The sequence below is a fragment of the Malaya genurostris genome, chromosome 2 (assembly GCF_030247185.1).
Source record: "Malaya genurostris strain Urasoe2022 chromosome 2, Malgen_1.1, whole genome shotgun sequence".
Lineage (NCBI taxonomy): Eukaryota > Metazoa > Arthropoda > Insecta > Diptera > Culicidae > Malaya > Malaya genurostris.
In genome coordinates, this window is record NC_080571.1 from 126,516,540 (window position 1) to 126,540,976 (window position 24,437).

The window sequence follows — 24,437 nt, forward strand, 5'->3', positions numbered from 1 at the left end:
CGTTCTGATTTTGATGTCAAGATGCTCCATCCTATTATTTTAAGATCGGCCTGATTTTCCGATTTTACTTACAGCCGTCTCGTCAGTCCCTTCTATCTTCCAAAAATATCATAAAATAAATTGAGCGTTCGCGACATTAGCTAAGAACTTAGAGTCATGTATCAGCTTGAGCGACAGCAATAAACAACTCGTTGCGTGCTGTTCACTTGTACCACTATACGTGTAGTTATATTTATATGGCCATGCCGAGTACTTGCCGGTTTAGTTCATGGATGGTGTTCCATCAGTACATTGGCTTAATTGTTTACAACGGTTGAGAGTGATCTAACAATTCATTTACGCTTCTAGGTATAATATCATTTGTCATCGTTGATCATAGGTAAATATTTGAATATGGTAGTGTGTTCAGTTCTAAACTATACAGTAGCATATTATCTAATAGTAATTGTCAGAAAAAGTATTATTCAGAAAAAAAAAGTTGATCGTCAAGCAATTGCACTAATTTACGAACACGAATGTTACCACAGATTGAGTGTAACGGCAATACTATCAAGCGCGTGTACTCGCAATGCTAATCATATCCTACAGCTATTTTCTTACCGACCTACATCAATCCAATATCTGATGTGGAAGGCGCGACTGTATATTTATGCGTGATGTCTAGTTCATAAATTTTCGGTCATGGTACTTAGAACATATTTTTCTTGGAGAAGAGGTGAGAACGACATTTATTCGTTCGATTAGTGTTGTGGAATATGTGAAGCTATAATTGAGGTGTTCAATAAATGTGCAATAACACAGTTATCAATTGAAAATCTTTATGAGGTAGCGCAGTAAGTCGTGTTTCACTAGGAATATAAAGCCTGAATCTGTAGAAGAATGTAGTTTTTGTACACAGCAAGCGACAATCAACAGCTTCAATGCATCACGTAAATTTCGCGCGTCTGCACTCAACTGACCGGAATGGACTTTGATCGTAGCTCAGAGCAAAATGAAAGCGCCAAGTGATGTGAAAGAGACAAGTCATCACCAAGAAAAGTATTTTCAATCAGTTCCACAGGCATCCACGCACCGAGTTCGATACGAAAAATGAAAGAATTCTCTCGGTGTCCAATCAACAAACTTGTTTCGGCTTCACCGTTCAGAATGACATCTGCTTACGTCAGAGTGAACGGACTTTTGTACCGTCCGGGGGCACAGTTTGGTGTTGATACCAAAAAACAGGTCCATGGTAATAAGTTGAGTTAAAAACGCAACCGGTTATATGTGGTTTGTGCAATATACGAAATCGGGAGATAGCCCAATTCAAAATTTATTCATATTGCTTTGATTAACATACATATTTTATTTTAAATGAAATTACCAGAACGATCCCCCTAATCAAGTTTTATAGCATCGTTTTTGAAACGGCTACACTAACTCCAGGAAAGCGGATCGTTAGTTGTTGATGATTGAGATATTCTAGTTACTCTCGTTATTCTGCAATACACTTACGATCAAGCGGTAGTTGATTCAGCCAACCCGGATTTGATTATGGTACTTGCTAAAATTTTACTTCATTAAGAAAAGCAAAAGTAGGCAAAACAAGATAAGAACCGGAGAAATAAATAATTTGAAGAAAGTAAAGAGTTTCGTGAACATCTGCAACGAGTTTCTTTCATGAGAAACAGCTCCACATTTATGTGATTAAAACGTAAAAGTTGTGTCTGTCATAAAACTTAAACCGTTAGTTATAGTGAAACCTGTTATCTTTGTTCGATGCATTGGCTTTAAGGGTAAATTGTAAACTGAAGCATTCTTCGCTTCGAAAATATACACAACTATACCAGTAGCATTGTACATTTTCTAATTATAATTATTCTAATATACTACTTTATAAATTAGATTTCCGTTTGAGCTGTTAGTTGAATATTGTCACTAATAGTACTGTTGTTGTACCGTTTAATTCTACTATGTCACCTCACTACACTCTCACAAAGTCACTATTTTCACAAAAGTGTATCAAACGTTATAATACAGATACGTCTTTCGGAATGTTATTTACATCCTTCTTCAGTGTATCGGTTTTATATGTTTATTTACTTTATAAAGACGATTCGATGATATTGTTTTGGATTTGAAGTATTGATACTCTGCAAAATATTGTGATTTTCTGTATGATCTCATCATCATCATCATCCTCTAATCTCAATAGCAAACTCAGTAATATAAACTCAGTATGTCTGTTTGCAGTATTAGTACTGATATAAAAATTTAATTTCAAAGATTTTCACATAATTCATAAAGTAAATAGGGTAACGGTACCCCCATTCATCTTAGCACCAGTAGTCATCTCATATACGAAAACCATTAGTAATAGTAAGATCTGCTGTCTCTGTTCGATAGATTGGCTTAAAGGGTAAATATTTTTTCAACAAAATTCTTTCTTATATCCGAAGGAAACATATTGTATTCGATTTTATCACAATTCGTTAATTGAAAGTCGAATAATCGACAAAATAACATGGCAAATCTACTAAGATAGCTGTACTAATACAATAGCCCAAGATGCACATAACATGATGTTAATTTAAATGTTTGTATGTAAATTATTCCAACAATAAATATTTACGAGGAAATCGGGCGTTCATCTGCCTAAAGGCTATAGCAGGATAAGCATGTGAAATCTGCCCCCAAAGGGAATTCATATTATTATACCACATTCGAAAGGTCATAGACTGGAAACAATTTTCTCAAAGTTTCAACCCTTTAACTGCCATATTGACGGAGCTAGGGTGGTTCTATTGATTTTTATTTTATTTGATTTTTGAAGAAACTGCTTCTCCGAAAAATTTGAAAAAAATCAGGCATGTTCAAGGCATTATGGGGATGCTTTACAATTTTTTTCAAAATTTTTGAAGATGTGTTTCTTTTATTAAAAAATACTAGAAAATTTTGAAACATATTTTTTCCCTCTTCCAATTTTTGCACCACCCTGGATTTTTTAGTGATAAATAAAGAATTTTTGGACATGTTAAAATGGTATGTTTTCATATTTTTTAAAAATGTGGACGACCAAAATATTTAATTTTTTCTAAAAAATCAATAACAGTCGTGGGGACAGGTGTAGCGTGATGGGATAGTCGATGCCTTTCACGCAGCCCACCTGGGTTCGATTCCCAACCCCGCACATAGGGTCAGAAAGATTTTCTGGTCCGAAGAGGCGAATGACCTAAATTGTAAAGCCTCTATAATGGAAACAAAAAAAAAACAAAAAAAAATAACAGTCGACCATGCGTTCCCATCAAATTCTGAGAGAAGGAAACGCATGGTGCTTTATCTTAGCAGTTTCTAGTAGTAGTCGACCATGCGTTCCCATAAAGTTCTCTTAAAAGGGAAAATTGTCCAGTCGAATTTGTAGTGTACTCGATATAGTACTTGTAAGCTTTTAAAAATGAGACTTATTACCGGCCCGAATAGCTTTTTTGTGATCTGTGTCTCAATTGGGTCATCTCGTGATAAAGCTTTAAATCCAAAATTACTTGGCAGAACATCCTTTTCAAAAGCTTCTGTTCCAGAGCTACTATATTCCGATACTTGTTGCACTTGTTCCAATCCAAGGATTGATAATATTATCTTATTAGAACTTCCCGTTCGCAATTTGAACAAAAATACGAATAAATCTTTCTCATTTACACCAGCATATCACGAAGCTCAATGATATTTGACCATATTAAACCTGTAAAAACCTGGAAGCGTTCCTCTGAGAGTGAAAATCACTTACTGAATTAATTATGTATTCTCAGATATTTTCTGGAAAATATGGAGCTTTCTACACAGTATACCCAAAAATTGAAGAGATCGATTTAGCGAATCTAGTTTTTTAATAGACATGGTCGATAAATGCTTGATTTGAAATTATGCAAAGGTTAACTCAAAAATGAAAAATAACGCATCACTATTTTTTTATATCTGTTGTTGTTTCAAATTTTAGAATAAATAAAAAAAATATACAGCGCTCTCAGTCTACAAACCATGAAAACCACCATAAAGATATTCGATTGAAGTTTTCAAACACAAAACTCCAACTTTATCTTTATTATACATTTTTCCAGAAAACTGTACACATCCCTCGATAACATATCTTTATGATAACTTTTGACACTGTAATGAAATTTTCATTCTTTCTTTCATTATTCTTTCTTTACATTCATCAGCAACACGTAAAAAACTGACACTCGCTCTAGTTCTTGACTGCCATAACCGAATTTCATATGTGTGATACTCGCGACGTTCATGTATTACTACCATTCATATATGAACCACATACCAGTAAGTTCTCGCTTTGTAGTTTTCTAGGTTGTACCCGAAGTATGATCGTGTATGTATTATGCAAAGGTTGATACTCATTTCCTTCTTTTCGTTACTTTGATTTCTAAGCCTTGCGCTTGAGTTGCATCATAAACTACTAGAACAAAGCACCATGCGTTTCCCTTTCAAGAGAACTTTATGGGAACGCATGGTCGACTACTACTAGAAACTGCTAAGATAAAGCACCATGCGTTTCCTTCTCTCAGAATTCGATGGGGACGCATGGTCGACTGTTATTAATTTTTTAGAAAAAATCAAATATTTTGGTCGTCCACATTTTTAAAAAATATGAAAACATACCACTTTAACATGTCCAAAAATTCTTTATTTATCACTAAAAAATCCAGGGTGGTGCAATAATTGGAAGAGGGAAAAAATATGTTTCAAAATTTTCTAGTATTTTTTAATAAAAGAAATACATCTTCAAAAATTTTGAAAAAAATTGTAAAGCATCCCCATAATGCCTTAAACATGCCTGATTTTTTTCAAATTTTTCGGAGAAGCAGTTTCTTCAAAAATCAAATAAAATAAAAATCAATAGAACCACCCTAGTTCCGTCAATATGGCAGTTAAAGGGTTGAAACTTTGAGAAAATAGTTTACAGTCTATGACCTTTCGAATGTGGTATAACAATATGAATTCTCTTTGGGGGCAGATTTTACATGCTTATCCTGCTATAGCCTTTTGTTTAATTTTCATATAATGCATCCAATGTGTTTTAGACGATAAAGGAATATTCAATATAACGACGAATTTAAATCAACGCAAGAACAGGAAGGAAAGTGAAATAAACTCCTCAAATCGAATCTTACTCATCCGCTGATTTTTTTTTGTCATGGAACTGTAAACGTGACTATCTGCGAATTGTCAACCACTTATGACGCTATGCTTGTTGCTGCGTTTGTTTTCCTTCTCGTAGCGAAGGGCACTTTTGGTCCATTATGTCAAGGAGTGGATGCTCAGTTCATTTTTTTCAGCCAATTTCCCCCACTGATTGGATGGAAAACTTTCAATGTTAATTACAGTCTTATATTCAATTAAATCTTAGTTTTCTAAATATAGCTTTTCAAATATCTAACACTAATATAAAAAAAAATTGTGTACTCCATTTGCTTTACCTCTTTATGAGATAGATAAACTTATAATTTCTTTGAATAGTTTTGGGGTTTGTTGCCTCGTAATTAATTGGACGTTCATAAACGATCAAGATTTTAAACAGGGTTTGATTTTTTTGGGCTTAACGAATGAACTAACTGGCAATATCAATTTTGAAGAGGATTTCCGTAGAATTCAGTGCTCGCTGAGATTTACAGTCATTACAGTAAACGTTCCTTTTCCGTCTGGTGTAAAACTTTATACTCTATTTGTAATGGCTCACCTACAATTTCTTTTCAAGTGGATGTTGGCATTGGTCGTTATCCCAAAAAACGCGCGGGTTGAATAAAAAATGGTTGTTCTCGAATCGTTTCAGATTGAAAACAGAAAACAAAAGCCTAATCATTATTTCGCATTATCATTATTTCGCATAATTTTACCTCGGTTTTGGGGATTCATGATAAATCCTACAATCATTCAAGCTAAAAGTTTTAAGTCACAAATCAACGTCATTCGTTTAATTATTTCCAATGAACTGTGTTGAACACACTGACAGCAGACTCAGCAACATCTTGAAATGCATAGACAAATTTTTTTGGTACCATAGAGAACTGAAGGTAAAAAGTTTTTTTTATGATAATTATGCGTTTACTCTTACTGTTGAGATATTTCATTTTCATGTGAGCAATGGCAAAAATAAGTAACAAATCATCAGACTTGAAATCATTCAATTTGGATGAAACTTTGCACAAGTCTTTAGTTGGACAAATTGTTTTTTTAACTCAAGGCTGGTTTTAAAAGAGCGGATGTGTTGTTACTTTCCAAATCTGGTTTTTCTTCAAACGGTTGTAATACTAAAACTGTTACTTGTGTCAAAGAAGAAACAGTAGAAAATCAAATTAACGACAAGGGCATTTTTATTTATTTTTTCAAATATTGTTTTTCAAGCCTGTTATTGAAAACAACAAAGGAACCTTATATTTAAAGGCATTTTTTCCAGTGTATTTCCTGCAACTTTTTCTTGAACACCAATTTTATTTTCTTAGCGTTTCGCCTTCGGCTCATCAGTGCTTAGAGCTGTTCAAATTAAACCGCGCCATCTTCGCCTAACAGTTCAATTTGAACCGCTAAGCAGACGCAAAGTTCATACAATTTATATGACAATTTCACTAGGTGCCATATCCTATCTGACGTCTCGTGCAAATACGTGGGACGACCACCTACTGGCCGCCGCAGAATTCTAAAATTAAGGGGTTTTTGGTTTGTAGAAAAAGTACATATTTCGTTCCGATTTCTTCGCGTGATGGCGGTTCAATCTGAACTGCTTTAAGCTTGATGAGCCGAAGGCGAAACGTGTAGAAATCGAAACGAAACATGTACTTTTTGTACTAACCAAAAACCCCTGAATGAACAATGATGAAATTAACAATTTCCAAACAGTTTTCAAATTACCACAAGAAATAGCATGTTAAAATACATCCGCTCTCGTTTTTTTCGATTAGAGTGGTTTTAACCTTTACGACCCTATGTGCGGGGTTGGGAATCGAACCCAGGTGGACAACGTGAAAGGCATTGACCCATCCCGCTATACCCGTACCCATCATTCGCTCTTGTTAAAAATCAGTCTTGAGTCGAATTGGTCTCTTCATCCGCGCAAAACAAACGATTTACCATACTGGATACGTATGCAAAGCTTCATCCAAATCAGAGCAAATCGATCTTGATTGACCACCTCTTCTGTTGATAATTTTGCTTAAGTTGATCTGCATTTGCACGTGGTCGGTGTCGGTGTTGATCAGCGACAGAGGTCAACGCAGTTTACCCGATGTGAAACAATGTGTTATTTTTTAAGCAAGACGCTTAAAAAACATGCTACACCTAAACTGGCCCTTCTTAATAACAAACACGGGCGGTCTTTAATGCTAATGCTAATGCTAATAAAGTGATAACGGGAAGAAATTATTGAAAGATATATATACTGCAGAAAAGATAAATTACTTAGGTTATCAACAAATTGCAAGACTGTTTTGCTTTTATTCCTACAATTTATTGGATAAACGATAAATCTACATGAACACATGAAAGGGAACGTGAGCGTTAAAATGTTAAAGCCTACGGACAGAGAGCCAACATCCAAGAAGAGATCACAATGTGGATGAGTAATCATACGGTTGTTTGGAAAATTGATCGCCAGTTGACAATTTGCCTATAGAGGCGTTTTGAGCAGCCCAGCAATCGCTTATGGGTTCTTACGTCCAAGCTTGTTCATAATGGTAATTCATGCGTGGAAAATAGTACGCAACGATGGTTTTTAACGAATTTTTACTTGTATATTTTACACAAGTTTAAAAAAAAATCTTGTATGACCTTGGATGCCTGTTCTCTGAGGTCTACTGTGGAAAATGTCTTCTTTTGTGGCAATAATGTGGACTAACTAATAAGAAGCGCCCCCCAGATAAATTTTTCTAACGTTTTGTGTTAGTCTTGTTAAGCCGTAGGGCTAGCTTGAATTTGTTTTGGGATTTCATTATTGTCTTACAAGAAAAACATGTTTAGACAAAGACGGACAAGTACAACTATGAAATGAATAACTGCGAAAAAGTTACCGCAGGTTTAGGTACACTGTTAGAAAAAATGAAATTTAGGCTTGACTTAAATTCAAGTATGCCGTAATTTCTTCGGTGATGACAAAATATTACATCTACTAACATGTAACCAAAAATTTTGCGTCTGTATCGATGTGAGTTTCAGCTAAAACAACTGTGAAGTTAATGATATGACTTATCTTTAAATGCTATGTACTGTGTATGTAAGTGAATCGAGACGCTCCTTTTATGTGCATCTATAAAGATGTAACATTTTTTAAGTGTGTAGGACTCAATCTCGTAACGGATAGAAAAAAACAGATGCTATCCGAAATACATTTATCGTAGAATTCAATGTAGAAAAAAATGTTACCTGGATTTCGCTATCGTAATGAAAGTCTTTCTCTTTTATTTCAGAAAATCAACAATAATAACCATATCCGATAAATATATATTTAGTAGAAAAACTTGATAACGCTTGAAATCAAAGTGAAAACAAAGGATCAGTAACATCAATATGTTTCGTGGAGTTTCTTCGCGTTTTACTCAGCTAAACAATGTCACGACTAGAGTAAAGAATTCTTGGAAAAAGCAGTCTGTTCAACTTATAAGTACAAAAAGTCAGTTCAAATATTTAGAAGATTACGCCTTTCCTCTGGAAAATGGTTTTGAACAAAATTCATTATATGGAAAAACGCTGAAAATACCGCATACCACGTTAGATCAGTACGTCTGGGAGAATTTTGGTCAGTGGGCGAACAAAACTGCTGTGGTAAGTAGCTCGTAACAGACGTACAATCATCGAAACAACACTGGACTTCGAACCGTGCCTATCTGTATCTTTGTTGAAATGATTCCGCAAAAACAAGATCAACAATCAGTCCCGTTGAAAACAATGAAGAAGACACTTTGATTACAATATTTACCACACTGATAGCCATAGTCGGAGTCAGTGATCTTTTGTTTTGCACAGGAAACCTCATTCAACCTGATAATCAGTGATAATATAGTATAAGTACTGTCGTGTCTGTTTGTCCAACGATAAGTTTTTAGCTTGTGTATTTAAAAGAAATTTGAATCACGAAGTAGGCTATCATTTTTTTGTTTATTTCAAGAACAAGTCGGATTTTTTGTTCAATTGTTATTACTACATCACGATGCGGAATTTGACTACTTCTGAACTAAAGATTTTTTTTTGTCTAAAAAACTTCAATTTCTTTTGCATAGGTCCCGTGTGTATATAATTTTACTGAAATAAATAGAATTTTTGAAATTTTAGACTCATCGCTATTCATAAAAATTCAATTTCGAATATTTGCGGAAAAAAAACTATTGCAAACTAGAACATAATAAATAAAAATTCAAAGCATTTCTACTGATAATAAACAATAAAAAAGTATTTGCTGTTTGCAGGTATGTGGCGTTACCGGCAGAAACTACACTTACGGTAAGCTGCGCGATCACTGTGCGGCACTTGCTATTCGAATGCAGAAAAATTGCAAACTTGGTTACGGTGACACCCTAGCAATATGTTTGCCGAACGTACCCGAGTTCCCTGCGATAACATTTGCAGCGATAGAGGCTGGACTGATCGTTACTACAATCAACCCAATTTACACGGCGGGTAAGTGCTACAGTGAATTGTTTCGCTATCAAGATTGTACAAGACACTTCAGACATCAATTTATTCAACCACCGTAATTGATTAATGTCCAAAAGTCCAGGAAAACAGGTATAGAATTCAAGCGGGCGTGTGACCAAAAATTCACAGGATAAGATAACATAAGTAGGAACTACGGCGTCTTCATTGTAAGAGCGGAATCGTAGTATTTCAAGCGGCAAACAAGGCTCTTTATACGGTGATTCAGGTCATACAATTTAGATAGCTAGGTATATATAGCAATGATAACGTTTTCACTGTGTCTTGGAGATTCGCCATTATTTAGGAAGAATTTCATTAAGCATATACGAGAAGATGATCAATCAGTAACTCTCATAGTGCCACAGTTCCTAAATACAAAATTTTCTAATAATATGGGAAATCCATAACGACAGACCATCTCGACCAGCAATGAGACACCGTTTTCCATCTGTTAACACAGACTAACAGACAGGACACTCAAATTAGATTCTTCAATCATTTTAACGGTCATTTCGAATATTTCTTTATTTGGGACAGTACTCACATGTGTCATGATGGCGTCACGTTACCCTATCAAAAACATCCTGTCTGTCATCTAGACTGTGTTTATTTTTTTCATTTACCAACAGAGTTGCCATTCATACAGAATTACCTGTAATGTATTGATTTGTATACGTCCATGCGAATTTCATGTAGAATACAGATTTAATACATATTGCCAAAACTATATACATAATTGTGCCTACTTCTCATCCTCCAACGCAAGACAAAATCGAACCCGTTTTGTTACAATATTTACTTGCTTCTGGTCTGCCGCCACTTAATTTCGGGTGAAAACTACCAACACAATGAAAAATAGTCTAGATGAACAACGTTGAGTCAAATAAATGGTTACCTTCCAACATCGCGAAAAAGTTAAATATATTATCAACGTAATCCAATAATTTATTGGGACGATTCATTTCCAAATGTTTTGATGAAATCAGGCATCCCTGCAAGCAGCTGATCGGTGTTGACAAACGAGGGGAAACCAACTAGTAAAAAAACTTTTACATAACACAAGGGGTGTACAGATAGTAAATAGTTCGCGCAGTACAATATAGGTGGAGCTAGTGCATCACGAAAAATTATTTTTTATAAGAATTTACTCATATTGTCATGTCTGTTAGTCTGTGCTGTTAACATGATTAAAAATTTTAATTTTTGATTAAGGTCGGAATTGTTATCAGTTCGATTGTTTTCTATATTTTCCAAATTGCGGTTGACTGTTTGAAGATGTAATGGTTGATTCGACTGAAGCAGGTAAAATATATCAATATTGATTCTAGAAAGATGCACTTGATATATTGGGGAATAGTACCAATAGTCATCTAAGTCGAGTCAGTATATCGCTCTTATTCTGAATAACGTCGTATCGTTTTTTCGCTCGTATTTCATTTGTATTCCCCATAACGCTAGCAAAATCAAAGGTAGCTATGATTCGATCGAACCACATTCGATCGAAAAATCAATACGTCGTTATTCAGAATAAGGGCGTATATTTTGCCTCAGCCTACTATCAACGGATTGCGTTGCAATCGATAGATGTATATTTACTTCGATCCTAAGAAGCAATAATATTGGAAAAATAAAGTGAAAAATCTGCAATACTTCTGTTACAGTCGCACGAAAGTTCGATATGCGATTGAGCCTATTTTCATATTGAACAGATAATGCATACCTCACTCCAACTAATGGTTTTCCGATATGAAATAAGAACCTAGATGATTAAAGGAGCAGTTACCCTGGCCCTAATTATCGGTATACTACACGGTTAAAAGTGAATGAAGTGAATGTTGGCCTTTATTACAGAAGTCAATTAAGAGAAAAAAGCAATTACTTGAATGAGCTGGTGTTCCTATAACCAGAGATCAGCGGATGCATTGTTACACCGAACCTAGCATACTGGTAGATGTTATAAGAATAAACATATATTTATCCATGAAACTTCTATGTGCGAATCACATAGATTTAGGAAATTCATTGAAACGATCACAAACAACCAATGGGAAATTATTAATGGATTTACTTGATTTATCGATATTGTTCATGTGGAAAGACCATAAGAGTTATTGGGATCAGTCATAAAACATAAACATGAAAAACTCATATAAAATGAAAATATATTTGTTTTCTTGCAAAAACTGATTTTAGAACACCCTTTTCAGAAAATACATTATATCATGAATTACATTTAAGTTACGGGAATAGTACCTTCAGCAAATTTGTTTGAAATAACTTTCTGAACAACTTTGCCGAAGCAACTTAGCCCCTATGTAGGCTCTGAACTAAAATAATATTTCTATCTCACTTTTAGGGGGATTAATCACATAAATAAAATTTGCCAAAATATGGCGTCTATAATTCTGAGCAGCTTTGCTAAAGATATTGTACCTCAAAAACCACGTTCCTATCAGTTATCAATTAAGAGCGTGAAATTGCACTTTTGAACCACTGTGCACCGGTGTAGTGCAAATTAAAAACGAAAACGCCATAAGTCGAGTCAGTATATATTTTGCCTATTTCTCGGCCTACTATTAACGGATTGCGTTGCAATCGATAGACGTATATTTACTTCGATCCTAAGAAGCAATAGTATTGGAAAAATAAAGTGAAAAATCTGCAATACTTCTGTTACAGTCGCACGAAAGTTCGATATGCGATTGAGCCTATTTTCATATTGAACAGAGAATGCCTCACTCCAACTAATGGTTTTCCTATATGAAATAAGAACCTAGATGATTAAAGGAGCAGTTACCCTGGCCCTAATTACCGGTATACTACACAGTTAAAAGCAAATGAAGTGAATGTTGGCCTTTATTACAGAAGTCAATTAAGAGAAAAAAGCAATTACTTGAATGAGCTAGTGATCCTATAACCAGAGATCAGCGAATGCATTGTTACACCGAACCTAGAATACAGGTAGATATTATAAGATTTAACATATATTTATCCATGAAACTTCTATGTGCGAATCACGTAGATTTAGGAAATTCATTGTAACGATCACAAACAACCAATGGGAAATTATAATTTGATTTACTTGATTTATCGATATTGTTTTTGTGGAAAAACCATAAGGGCATATTCAGGAGTGTTCTAGTTCTAGATGTATAATTTATATTAGTTTTAAAATTTAAATCTAGAAATTATAACAAAACAAACTGACAGCCCCAGCAGCGTTTTATCTGTGTTTCAAATATAGAAAAAATAGAACGGCAGTGTATACAAGTTTTAAATTTGACAGTAGAACTGGTCGAAAAAATAAAACTAAAACGGATTGCTGGGGATACGTTTGTTTCAGTTTCATTTACATTATAGACCACCCATATGAATCTTGCAGCTGCTGAATTTGCTCTAAGAGTTATTGGTGGAATACCAGTAAGGATTATTGATGCTAATAATAAATGTATATTTTAATAACTTTCAATGCAGTTCGACTCAGCATTTTTGACTACATTAAAATATTCTGGAGTCAAACAAACGAATGAATGTTCAATTAAATACATCACGATTAGATTACATGATTCCGCCTAAATCTTAAACTAGTACCTGACGAAAGATTGATATTTTAAAAAATGGAAAACTGCAATAATTGAATCAGCCCAAATCATGTATTGCATTTTCTCCAAGCATCAACATATTTGTCAATTGTCTTGCAACTGCTCAGACTCAAACATGGCTCACAATCGTCGATGAAGAATCATCGACATTGGTTTGTAAAATCGCAATCCACAATATAAATTTTTGAAGAAATTTAGTGGAAGTTTTTATCTTACAGTTTTGTCGATTGTATCTCCATATGCTGATTATTCGAACTTATCTAAATCAGCAAACAACTTGTTCGTTTAAAATCGCCATATTGTAACTGTGAAAAGCACTACTGCTTGTTAAAAATACATGACACCCACTGGACCGGACAGATAACATCCATTCAAATAAAATCGCGTGCATCTGCGTTGGTTAATTCATATTGATTAATATGATCTATCTACGGTTACAATAGATGTTATGTGTTTTACATATAACTATCAAAGGATATAATAGGGTTGTGATCAAATCGGGCTTTTATGATTTTTCAATGATTTGATATGATTTCTTGTTCCAGCGTATCACGTTACCAGATCTATGATTTTTCTCTCCGCTGATCTCTGGTTGCAGGATCAAAACATCACGTTACCAATATTTTGTTGGAAAAATTATATTTTTTCACTACAGTAATCGTTTCTATGTGAGTGATACTGGGAATAGGTTAAAGTAAGAAGTGATATATGTGATAGAGATGGCTGGTTTCGGGTATTTGTACTCGAAACCCGACCCGAACCCGTATCCGACGGGTTTTGGTCGGGTACGGGTAAAACATTTTACTGCTCATTCGGGTTCAGGTCGGGTACGGGTGAAGTATTCTATTGTGTAATCGGGTACGGGTCGGGTTCGGGTTTAAAAATCTCCATATCCGACTATCTTTAATGTGTGAGTGAAAATGGTAAGTACACCCATACTTCCATCTAAGATGAGATGTTTTTGGATCACGAAGAGAACGTCTAGGATAATTATCTGCAAGCATTTCCGAACGTAAAAATCTGCTTTTGCCACAAATGGATTCGAAAGCACTCCACACCTACAAATTGCTTGCCAAAACCATTGATCTTTTACCGATTTTTTTTTGTTAAAATAAACTTAACGGCATGTTCCATACTTTAACCAGCACGGATCGTGCAGAACTGGTAGCTTACCGTAGAACTTACAGAATTTTGGTTTAACAGATGTGGCATATTTTTTCTTCTTTTTTGTTTTTTTCTGTTTCTTGATAGCTCTTAGTCGATATCCATGTCCATGCTCGATCGAAGATACTCTTGGAGGATCCCAGATTTTTGGTTACATTTTGTACGGAATACCGTTTTAACATATTAGAGATCGTCCTATTTTCTGATCCAGATTTCGGTTAAAAGGGGCCGGATTTACATCCAGATTTTCCCTGGTCCTGGTTTCCTCCTCATACATGCGAGTTTCGATGCAAACTGCTCCGATGCACACACCTTCCATTTCCATCAACTGATTCAGAGAATCGTTGGGAATAGTGCACCATTTGTAGATGATCTTCTTGCGCTAATACGGCGAAATGCTTAGAGTTTTTGTGAAAACTAAACACATCGACACTTGCGAGTTACAGATTGAAATGTTAATAATAATACACAAAAATCATAAGCTGTTGAAACGTCGTCTGAAAACAACAAAGGCGCATCAAAATCGTGATTTGACATTCTGTAACATCCCATAAAATTCAAACGTCCTTAATGGATGAACGACAGGAAAGAGGATGTTCCACGTAGAGTGGTTCAAAGGAGCAGTTATTCGGGATGAATTTTTTTCGCATAGTTTTACTTCCGCAATTTCAATATTTGTCTTTTTCAAATATGTCTGAAAAATTTTCTGGCTGGGTTGGCTGAACTTCGAAATTAAATTTCATCTAAAACGAGACTACGTAGATTTCGGATTGAATAATACTGGAATAATATGCTAATAAACAACATTCTAGTAAATATAGCATAAGCGATTTTCGGATATAAGTGTTTCGCAATTTCCAATATCATTTCTATTGTTCTCTTTACAGAGGAGATCAGCAAGCAACTAATCGACAGCAATTCTAAGATATTGTTTGGATCAGTTTCGAACTACCAGGTGTTAAAAGAGGCTACGAATTTGGCTCATAAAAACATTCCTATTGTATGTGTAAAAACCAGCTCTGATGATATTCTACCGGATGGAGCAATCGATTTCGTACAATTATCAAATCCAACTGGTAATCCTAATTTATGGATTTCATGTACCATACATTAATATTGTTCTAATATTGCTTCAGGGGTACATTTCAGCAGTTTGCAACATCATAATCGCGATCCAGAAGATGTTGTGTTTCTACCATACTCATCTGGTACAACTGGTCTACCGAAAGGAGTAGAGTTAACCCACACCAATATAGTAGCCAACAGTGAAATGCTTAAAGTCCAAGCTGGAAAGAGGCCGCTCATATTACCGACAACAGACACTTTCCAGGATGTGTTACCATGTGTTCTCCCGTTCTTCCATATCTATGGGTTGACAGTGACTATGGCATCTAAACTTGCAATTGGTACGAAACTTGTTACATTGCCATCGTTCCGACCAGATACGTTCGTTGATGCATTGAAAAAACACAAAGGTACGGTGCTGCACGTGGTTCCCCCGATAGGTAAGTAGATAACTTAGTTTTTGATTAATAGATAATAATTTCTTAAAACCTATTCCAGTGATATTTATGAGCACTAATGATGCAGTTAAACCTAATGATCTGAAGTCGATACGGAATATATTCTCAGGCGCAGCACCTATGGGAGCACACGATGCCGAAAGGTTAATTGCCAAAGCGCCTGATGTCACATTCGCCCAAGGTTACGGCCTCACAGAGACATCTCCCGTAGTTTTAATTGGGCCCCTCGGCAGTAACAACCATGCTTCCGTTGGGTCGCCTGCACCAAGTACCCAAGCGAAGATCGTAGCTCTGAATGATCCAACCAACACAGCACTCGGTCCCAATAAAACCGGAGAGCTTTTGGTGCGGGGACCGCAAATTATGAAAGGATATCATAACAACAAGCAAGCCACTGACGATATATTTGCAGATGGCGGATGGCTTCGTACTGGTGATATCGCGCACTACGATGATGATTTGCAATTTTATATTACCGACCGACTTAAAGAGTTGATTAAAGTTAAAGGTTTTCAGGTAGCTCCAGCTGAGTTAGAGGAAATTCTCCGGGATCATCCAGGAGTAGCAGATGCTGCTGTAGTTGGCCAAGTGCATCCAGTTTCTGGTGAAGTTCCACGGGCCTTTATTGTAAGACGAAAAAAATCGTCAGTATCTGAAGATGATCTGAAAAAATATGTGGCTGAAAAAGTAGCCGTATATAAGAAATTAGACGGCGGAGTAACTTTTCTTGAGACTATACCTAAAAATGCATCAGGAAAAATTCTGCGACGGCAGCTAAGAGAAGAATATTGCTCTTGAAAACGAAAACTTTGTGAATGTTTTCGAGTATTGAAATGATAGTACGTACTTCATAAAATACATCATTCCTCACACAGCATCTATGGTACGTATCTTGCCAAAAAAAAACCAGATGATCTGAACTGTGACTGATACATTGTGAACTGAGACGAGGAAAGTGTTAGGAAAATTTTTAAATATTTTAATATACAATTTTTAGGTCTTGCGCAACTTTCCTCATTGAGACGGCGTCAGAATTATCTTTTAGTTTGTGAATACTAATTTGGTTGTATTTTTATAACTACTTTGAGTTGAAATGCTCAATACAGGAATCGTGTTTATAGCAAGTGTCAGGATTTATAGTTGTGAAATTCGCTATCATTTTGTTATTGATGATTTGTAGTTGTAAACTCCTTGCAATACAGAAATCAGTGATCAGTGTGGAACTATTTAGTACAATAAGTATTATTCAATGGAATGTATTTATGAGCTCAGCAGAAAATCGTTTCACTTTTAGTGTAGCATTTAACATCAATCAAATTTGAAATAATAAAAAAAAAATCACGAGCAGAACAATTTTTTATTTCTTCCAAATTCAACTTTAACAATTATTTTTTGGTTTGTTTTGAAACTGCCCGTAGATTGAAAGTTTTTTGACTAAATATGAAATTGTAGCCTTGGTACCAAATCAAGCAAAAATATTCGAGCGAAGTAGTTTAATTATGAAGATTTTTGAGCTAGTTGATACCATGGTAACTGTAATAGAACTAAAACAAATCTGGACTATTCTTTTTACTCACACCTAAACGTTTTTTATACATTTTCCTACTTAATATTACAGAGTAAATACAAATGAAAATTTTATATCACGTTTCAACAACCAATCTTTTTATAAGAACCTCAATACAAATGATACCTTATGTGATGATCATGTCTTGATTGGTTATTCCACAGTCATTATAAAACAATAATTTATCTTACCTATGAAACAAATCTATGAATAAACTGAAATTCTCATTGGCCTGAGGGCTCTTATAAAAATTATTCGTTGAAAACAAGGAATAAACGAATATTTTTCCCATTCACGATGCACTAGAAAATGTTTGTCGCTGAACTAACTCCTTAAAAATACCATTCGGCAATGCAAGAAGGTTATTATAGTTTCCATGTTCGACGATCCTGCCGCCCTGTAGCACTGCTATATTAGTCGCGTTACGTATTGTACTTAGTCGATGAGCAATGGTTAATACAGTTCGATTTTTGACCAAATTTTCTAACGCATTTTGAATCAGCTCTTCAGAAACAGCATCCAGCGCACTAGTGGCCTCATCCAAAATCAAAATTTTGGGATTCTGAAAAATCATCAAACAATCATCGTCATCGTTTTCATTCAAGTGCATCGTTTTGTGTTTTTAATACCCTTATGATTGCTCTGGCAATCGCCACTCGTTGTTTTTGTCCTCCGCTAAGCATGATCCCTCGTTGACCAACTAATGTGTTCAATCCATCCGGAAAATCCCTTGCAAATTCGTATACATGAGCTTCTCTAATAATTCGTTGGAAGCTATCTTCAGAAACTTGTTCATGAGATTTTAGTCCATACAGAATATTTTCTCGAATCGAACCACTGAAAAGTACCGGTTCCTGTAAATAAAACGATTGATCTATTCCTGTGATGTGTGTTATTTTTCAAGTAAACCTGATTTACAGCTCCAATGTGATGTCTTAGAGATGTAGGATTCAGCTTCCTCAGATCATAACCATCTAGGAGTATATGTCCGGACTGTGGGTCATACAACCTAATTTAATATCGTAACAGGCATATTCAAAATTTAAATTTCTTCGAAAATCCTACCAAAAATCACCTGAGTAGCAAAGCAGCCAAAGTTGATTTGCCAGAACCACTTCTTCCTACGACAGCTGTTGAGGTTCCAGGTTCTATTCTCAATGATAAATCACTCAACACATTAACATCCGGTCGGGAAGGATAATTAAATTTTACACTATGGAATAATATTTCACCGATTGGAGGAGTTTGAAGTTCTAATCCACCCTCAACCGGAATCGCATATTTCCGATCTAAAATTTCCCATAACCTTGAAGCAGATCCAACACCTTTATTCAGTTCGGTATAGAAACTACTTAGTCCTCCTATCGAAATAGCGGTATAGCCGGCATACAGTATAAAAGAAGTTAATGCACCAACCGTCATCTCACTATTGCTAACCATTGTTCCACCGTAGTAGAGCACCGACAGAATTATGATGTTCCCTGATAAACCAGTCTGGAAGAAGATAAATAATTCATCAAAATTTGAAATTGATTTTTAATCTTACCATTCCATAAAATGTTGCTCTTGCTCTAGTCTCTCGATAGCCAATTTTCAGTGCATCCAAAAGGCTTTCTGTAAACATGCCAATCTCAAATTTCTCCTTGCAAAATATCTTCACAGTTTTCACATTACTTAACCGTTCCTCACCAACTTTCATAACTTCTGCGTATTTATCCAGAAGCTCTTTCGTAATATTCCGTACATACCTTCCATAAACGATCGCCATACCAGCTACACAAGGCACAATGCACATTCCTACCAGTGCTAAGTGCGGAGAGGTGTAGATCATCATTCCTGCGCCAGCCAAGATCATGGCTGTTGAGCGAAGCCCATCGGACAGGTTCATACTTAGTGAATTTCCTACGAGGTAGGTATCTGCAGATAATCGATTCACCAGCTCTCCAGTTCCTTTCTTGTCAAACCAACCTGCTTCTTGATTCATCATTGAAGTGTACACTTGCGTCCGAATATTTTTTGTTATTCTGAGAGCTATCGGATTGTTTCAGTAGACGATGCCAACCAAGACAACTACCTGATATACTTACACGAATTGCCGAAAAGGTAGACTCGACCAAAATTAGCTAGTCCTCCAAGCAGAAAAATACCTGCTAACAATAAACAAAACTGGTCCAATTTCTCTTTGGCTAGTCCACTTTCGGCAGATGATGAATAAATCACGTCAAGTATTTTACCCAGCCCAAAAGGAACGGACATTGTTATAGCGGATGATATTAGCAAGCAGCTGATTCCACCTGAATTGAAAATATCGAAAATTTAATTGAATCAAACGGACCAATACTACAAACCTGCAATATTCCACCGTTCCGGTTTCGCAAACTCTAACAGACGTTTTACGTCGGAAGAATTCATTCTTACTTTCGGTATCCTAGAAGAATCGGTTGATTTTATTTGTGCTGAGGCACTGGACTGGAATTTCCTTCGCAGCTGAATTGTTAGCGAGTTACGAAACCTATTCAATCGTATATACATTTCTTCAGTACTGATAATGGCCTTCGAATGAATTCGAAACTGTTGATTCAACCCATAATGTCGAAAAGAAAGCACTATCGGTCGTAATCCCAAATCACTTAGCGGTTTTCTACAACCACTTTTGAATATGTTAACTAACATATTGAACTATAATAATTAAAATTATACTGTAAAACTTTTCCCATTCAACCCGTCGCCAAACTGTTTTTGTGGAATTTGTCAACAAATCTTACTGACAGTAGTCGATGGCAGAGATGCCAAGTGATTTTTTTTGTATATGCAGAGCGCAAACTGTTCCTACACTCAGAAAAATATTCTAACAGTTCGGCTGAAAAGTTCGTATCGTTTAATAGAAACACACATTTTTTTGCCAAAATTCGTTTTTATTATTCAACATAATTGCCATCAGAGGCGATACAGCGATTATAGCGATCTTCCAACTTTTCGATACCATTTTTGTAGTACGATTTGTCCTTTGCCTCAAAATAGGCCTCAGTTTCAGCGATAACCTCTTCATTGCTTCTAAATTTTTTACCAGCGAGCATTCTCTTGAGGTCTGAGAACAGGGGGTCACTGTGGGACAAATCTGGAGAATACGGTGGATGAGGGAGCAATTCGAAGCCCAATTCGTTCAATTTCAGCATGGTTTTCATCGACTTGTGACACGGTGCATTGTCTTGATGAAACAAAACTTTTTTCTTCTTCAAATGAGGCCGTTGTGGTCACCACTGACTTTGGTGTGTTGCCTGTATCTGACCCCAGGTACAGCGCTATTGCTCTTGGTGGCGATCAAATGTGATGCTTGCAGTGTAGCACCACGCGGTATATGTCTTCTCTTTCGATCCTACGCAGCGCACAAATTCTGGTACCTGGTAGATCAGCACTGGGTTGCCTTAGCACCTCTGTGCCTTTGCACTCCTTCGTCTTCGCACCTTTATGCGATGGCACCTCTGTGACTCGACACCTCTATGCGTTCGCACCTCTGTGCGTATGAACGGGATGGCCTTCGTTGGTAGCTTTCCAATCGGGAAACGCCTTCATTCTTCATCCAATATATATCATTTTCAAGCTGTTCGAAATCACGGCAAAACGGATTTGCTGATATCGGTATATTTGTAGTTTATTGTCAAGCTCAGCATAACATTTTTCCCAACTTCGGCAAAAAAAAGCGTTTTACCGAGGTATCAGTATATTACATTAACGTATTTCGGAAAAGAGCATATGAATTACTGAACAATCAGTGAAATGTCGTGTTGCCGATCTAATTCGGTATTTCATTATACCGAGCTCAAGAATCTGTTTCAAGTATGTAGGTTTAAGTGTGTGGTTTGCCCGTTGTGAAACGAAATGTTATTCCCAAGAACGTTGTTGCAGAAAAAAAAACGTTCTGCAAGTTCAGTTTATCCTTATCAGTAACGAAGCAGCATCATACGGCTGGTCTCTAATGCTTATGCAAATGCTCCAAGGAAAGTGCTCTACACTTGGAAAATTTCGCTGAATTCGAGAATTTTCCATTATTTCCATTGATTACCGAAATTTTTTGTCAAAAAAAAATACAGAACGCAGAATCAAATCTTATTGTGTACATTTCGTAAATATAACAAGTAAAAGATGTCAGTGGAACTGATACTGCAACTCTTTTGATAACTTTCTCTAAATATTTTAGAAAATCTTCAGAGTATCTGCAAAAATACTCTTAAACCTATGGAAATCTGCAAACAAAATTATATCTGCATTACTTGTAAGATATCAGCAGCTTTACATACTATTGCGAAAAGCTGGCATCTCTGGTCGACAAAAGGTACGCAAAACTTCCCACTTGAAAATAAAAACGTTCAACGGTGGTCCTTCATTGGTCCAATACGTTGGATCATTGGTCCAATGAAAGTCCAATCAATCGTTCAACGGAAGGCCAACACGGGACCTTCGTTTGCCGATTTTGAAACAGACCGTTGAACCGAATGCCATAGTTTTATTGCAGAATTTCTGAAGTTTTTTGCACTCATTTGTTTAAACTAACACTACATACCTGCACAATACTTCTACTTCACGTAGAATAACAACAAATTTTCTTTCTAGGTAAAGGAAACACCGACGACACGACCAGGCACTCCGAAGGAAAATCGAATTAAAAAGTGCCCGTGAGCAATTTACCGCCAGTTACCACAAATATAGCGACCCCTTGTAAATGATAAAAATGAAATTCTTAAGCAACACTGTTCTGGTTGCTACAAAATAGTTACCAAGGTACCCTAGAAATAAAGGGTGATTTTTTAAGAGCTTGAGAACTTTTTTAAACAATAAAACGCATAAAATTTGCAAAATCTCATCGGTTCTTTATTTTAAACGTTAGATTGGTACATGACATTTACTTTTTGAAGATAATTTCATTTAAATGTTGACCGCGGCTGCGTCTTAGGTGGTCCATTCGGAAAATCCGCTTTTTTATCGACAAATTTTGTTCAGCGATGAGGCTCATTTCTGGTTGAATGGCTACGTAAATAAGCAAAATTGCCGCATTTGGAGTGAAGAGCAACCAGAAGCCGTTCAAGAACTGCCCATGCATCCCGAAAAATGCACTGTTTGGTGTGGTTTGTACGCTGGTGGAATCATTGGACCGTATTTTTTCAAAGATGCTGTTGGACGCAACGTTACAGTGAATGGCGATCGCTATCGTTCGATGCTAACAAACTTTTTGTTGCCAAAAATGGAAGAACTGAACTTGGTAGACATGTGGTTTCAACAAGATGGCGCTACATGCCACACAGCTCGCGATTCTATGGCCATTTTGAGGGAAAACTTCGGAGAACAATTCATCTCAAGAAATGGACCGGTAAGTTGGCCACCAAGATCATGCGATTTGACGCCTTTAGACTATTTTTTGTGGGGCTACGTCAAGTCTAAAGTCTACAGAAATAAGCCAGTAACTATTCCAGCTTTGGAAGACAACATTTCCGAAGAAATTCGGGCTATTCCGGCCGAAATGCTCGAAAAAGTTGCCCAAAATTGGACTTTCCGAATGGACCACCTAAGACGCAGCCGCAGTCAACATTTAAATGAAATTATCTTCAAAAAGTAAATGTCATGTACCAATCTAACGTTTAAAATAAAGAACCGATGAGATTTTGCAAATTTTATGCGTTTTATTGTTTAAAAAAGTTCTCAAGCTCTTAAAAAATCACCCTTTATAAATAAACAAAAAAATTGAAAAAGTTCGTCTGAATTTCTATATCGCTAGATTGCTTTTGGGAAGTTTTAAAAATTATTTAAAATATTTTTCGCAACAAATTTATAATATCAGTTTGACCAGAAGATGGGTGACAATATATGCTTTAGAAGAGGCTACAAGCTCTTTAATTTGGTAAGCTTTTATATCTGAATCTCCAGGAAGTCGTACGAAATTTAGCTGTTTTTTTATATTGCAGAGTTAGTTGTGGAGCTATACGTTAATTACGAATGCGATCTTTACCATCAATTTATTCGAAAATTTGATGAAGTTACCAATCAATTGTTTTCTGACCGCGTACGAAAATACACAGGATGCCGAACAGGACAGCCTACTAAGTAAGTGGCATGCGTGTTCCCCGGATATTTCGGTCAATCGATTACATGCTGCGACTCAAAAATGTTATGCAGAATGCTGACGTTAGGACGATTTGGACCGGTTTGTTTATGTTGGATGGATCAAAAATGAAAGAGACAAGAGCACAAATGCGAATTACGATTATTATAAGTACATCTGGATTATTTGTGTTTTATAAATTTAATCGTTGAAATATACAGATGACTCAAGAAAGATCTTGTCATATCAAAAATACTTCTTCACTAAGAATTCGTATCAAATTCGAGAGTCGTCATCTTAATGGCTGAATTCGGATGGCTTTAACATTTTTTTTATTTCCATTGCTTTCTGTTCAATCAAACCGCATTTTTGATAACTTGATGGAAATTTTCCAGTGCTACGAAACTCTTACTTGTTCAACAGAATTGATGAACCTCAGAGATGGTCTTTTTTCAAGAGAAGAATTCGGCAAGCTAACTTATTTTTAATCTCTTTTTTTTATTTAAAGTTTTGTTTAATAAGGCTCACTGCCTTAATTTAATTTTTTTTGGTGATTTTCCTATCTTGAAGGCCGTCCATTCACTTGTATTTTTCAAGCATAGGTGCATAAGCAGACGATTTTGAAACCTTTTTAACAAAAATTGTTAAATGGAATACGAGCTAACCAATTTTATGAAACCCATAATACTATTATATTTGTAATTTCGTCTTCTTCCTTTGCGACATGCGATAAAATCGTTGTGAAATACTCGTTGATTCGTTTTGTTTCATTCACATTTTTCAATTGAACAACAAACGTAACCAAGGATATTGTT

The 24,437-nt window shown here is 35.8% G+C and overlaps 2 protein-coding genes across 3 annotated transcripts; one reads left to right on the forward strand and one right to left on the reverse strand.

The window, feature by feature from the left end:
- Positions 1–225: 225 nt before the first annotated feature.
- LOC131427168 (uncharacterized) lies at positions 226–17,314 on the forward strand. Of its 2 annotated transcripts, XR_009229245.1 has the most exons (7): positions 226–379; positions 8,448–8,802; positions 9,444–9,654; positions 15,326–15,514; positions 15,575–15,943; positions 16,002–16,844; positions 16,959–17,314. XR_009229245.1 is itself a non-coding variant. In XM_058590134.1 (6 exons), the coding sequence occupies exons 2-6, from the start codon at positions 8,548–8,550 to the stop codon at positions 16,757–16,759; spliced, it is 1,782 nt and encodes a 593-aa protein (XP_058446117.1). In that variant the 5' UTR covers positions 226–379; positions 8,448–8,547; the 3' UTR covers positions 16,760–17,314. The 2 variants fall into 2 exon arrangements, 1 of the variants encoding a protein (XP_058446117.1); XM_058590134.1 differs by having other exon boundaries at positions 16,002–17,314.
- A 7-nt stretch (positions 17,315–17,321) lies between these two features.
- Positions 17,322–20,273, reverse strand: LOC131427167 (ATP-binding cassette sub-family B member 10, mitochondrial). The gene is made up of 7 exons (XM_058590133.1): positions 19,877–20,273; positions 19,616–19,822; positions 19,075–19,559; positions 18,604–19,022; positions 18,438–18,537; positions 18,158–18,382; positions 17,322–18,090 (listed from the first exon to the last, which is right to left on the reverse strand). Exons 1-7 carry the CDS (start codon positions 20,199–20,201, stop codon positions 17,821–17,823), a joined length of 2,031 nt encoding a protein of 676 aa, XP_058446116.1. The 5' UTR covers positions 20,202–20,273; the 3' UTR covers positions 17,322–17,820.
- Between the last annotated feature and the right edge of the window lie 4,164 nt (positions 20,274–24,437).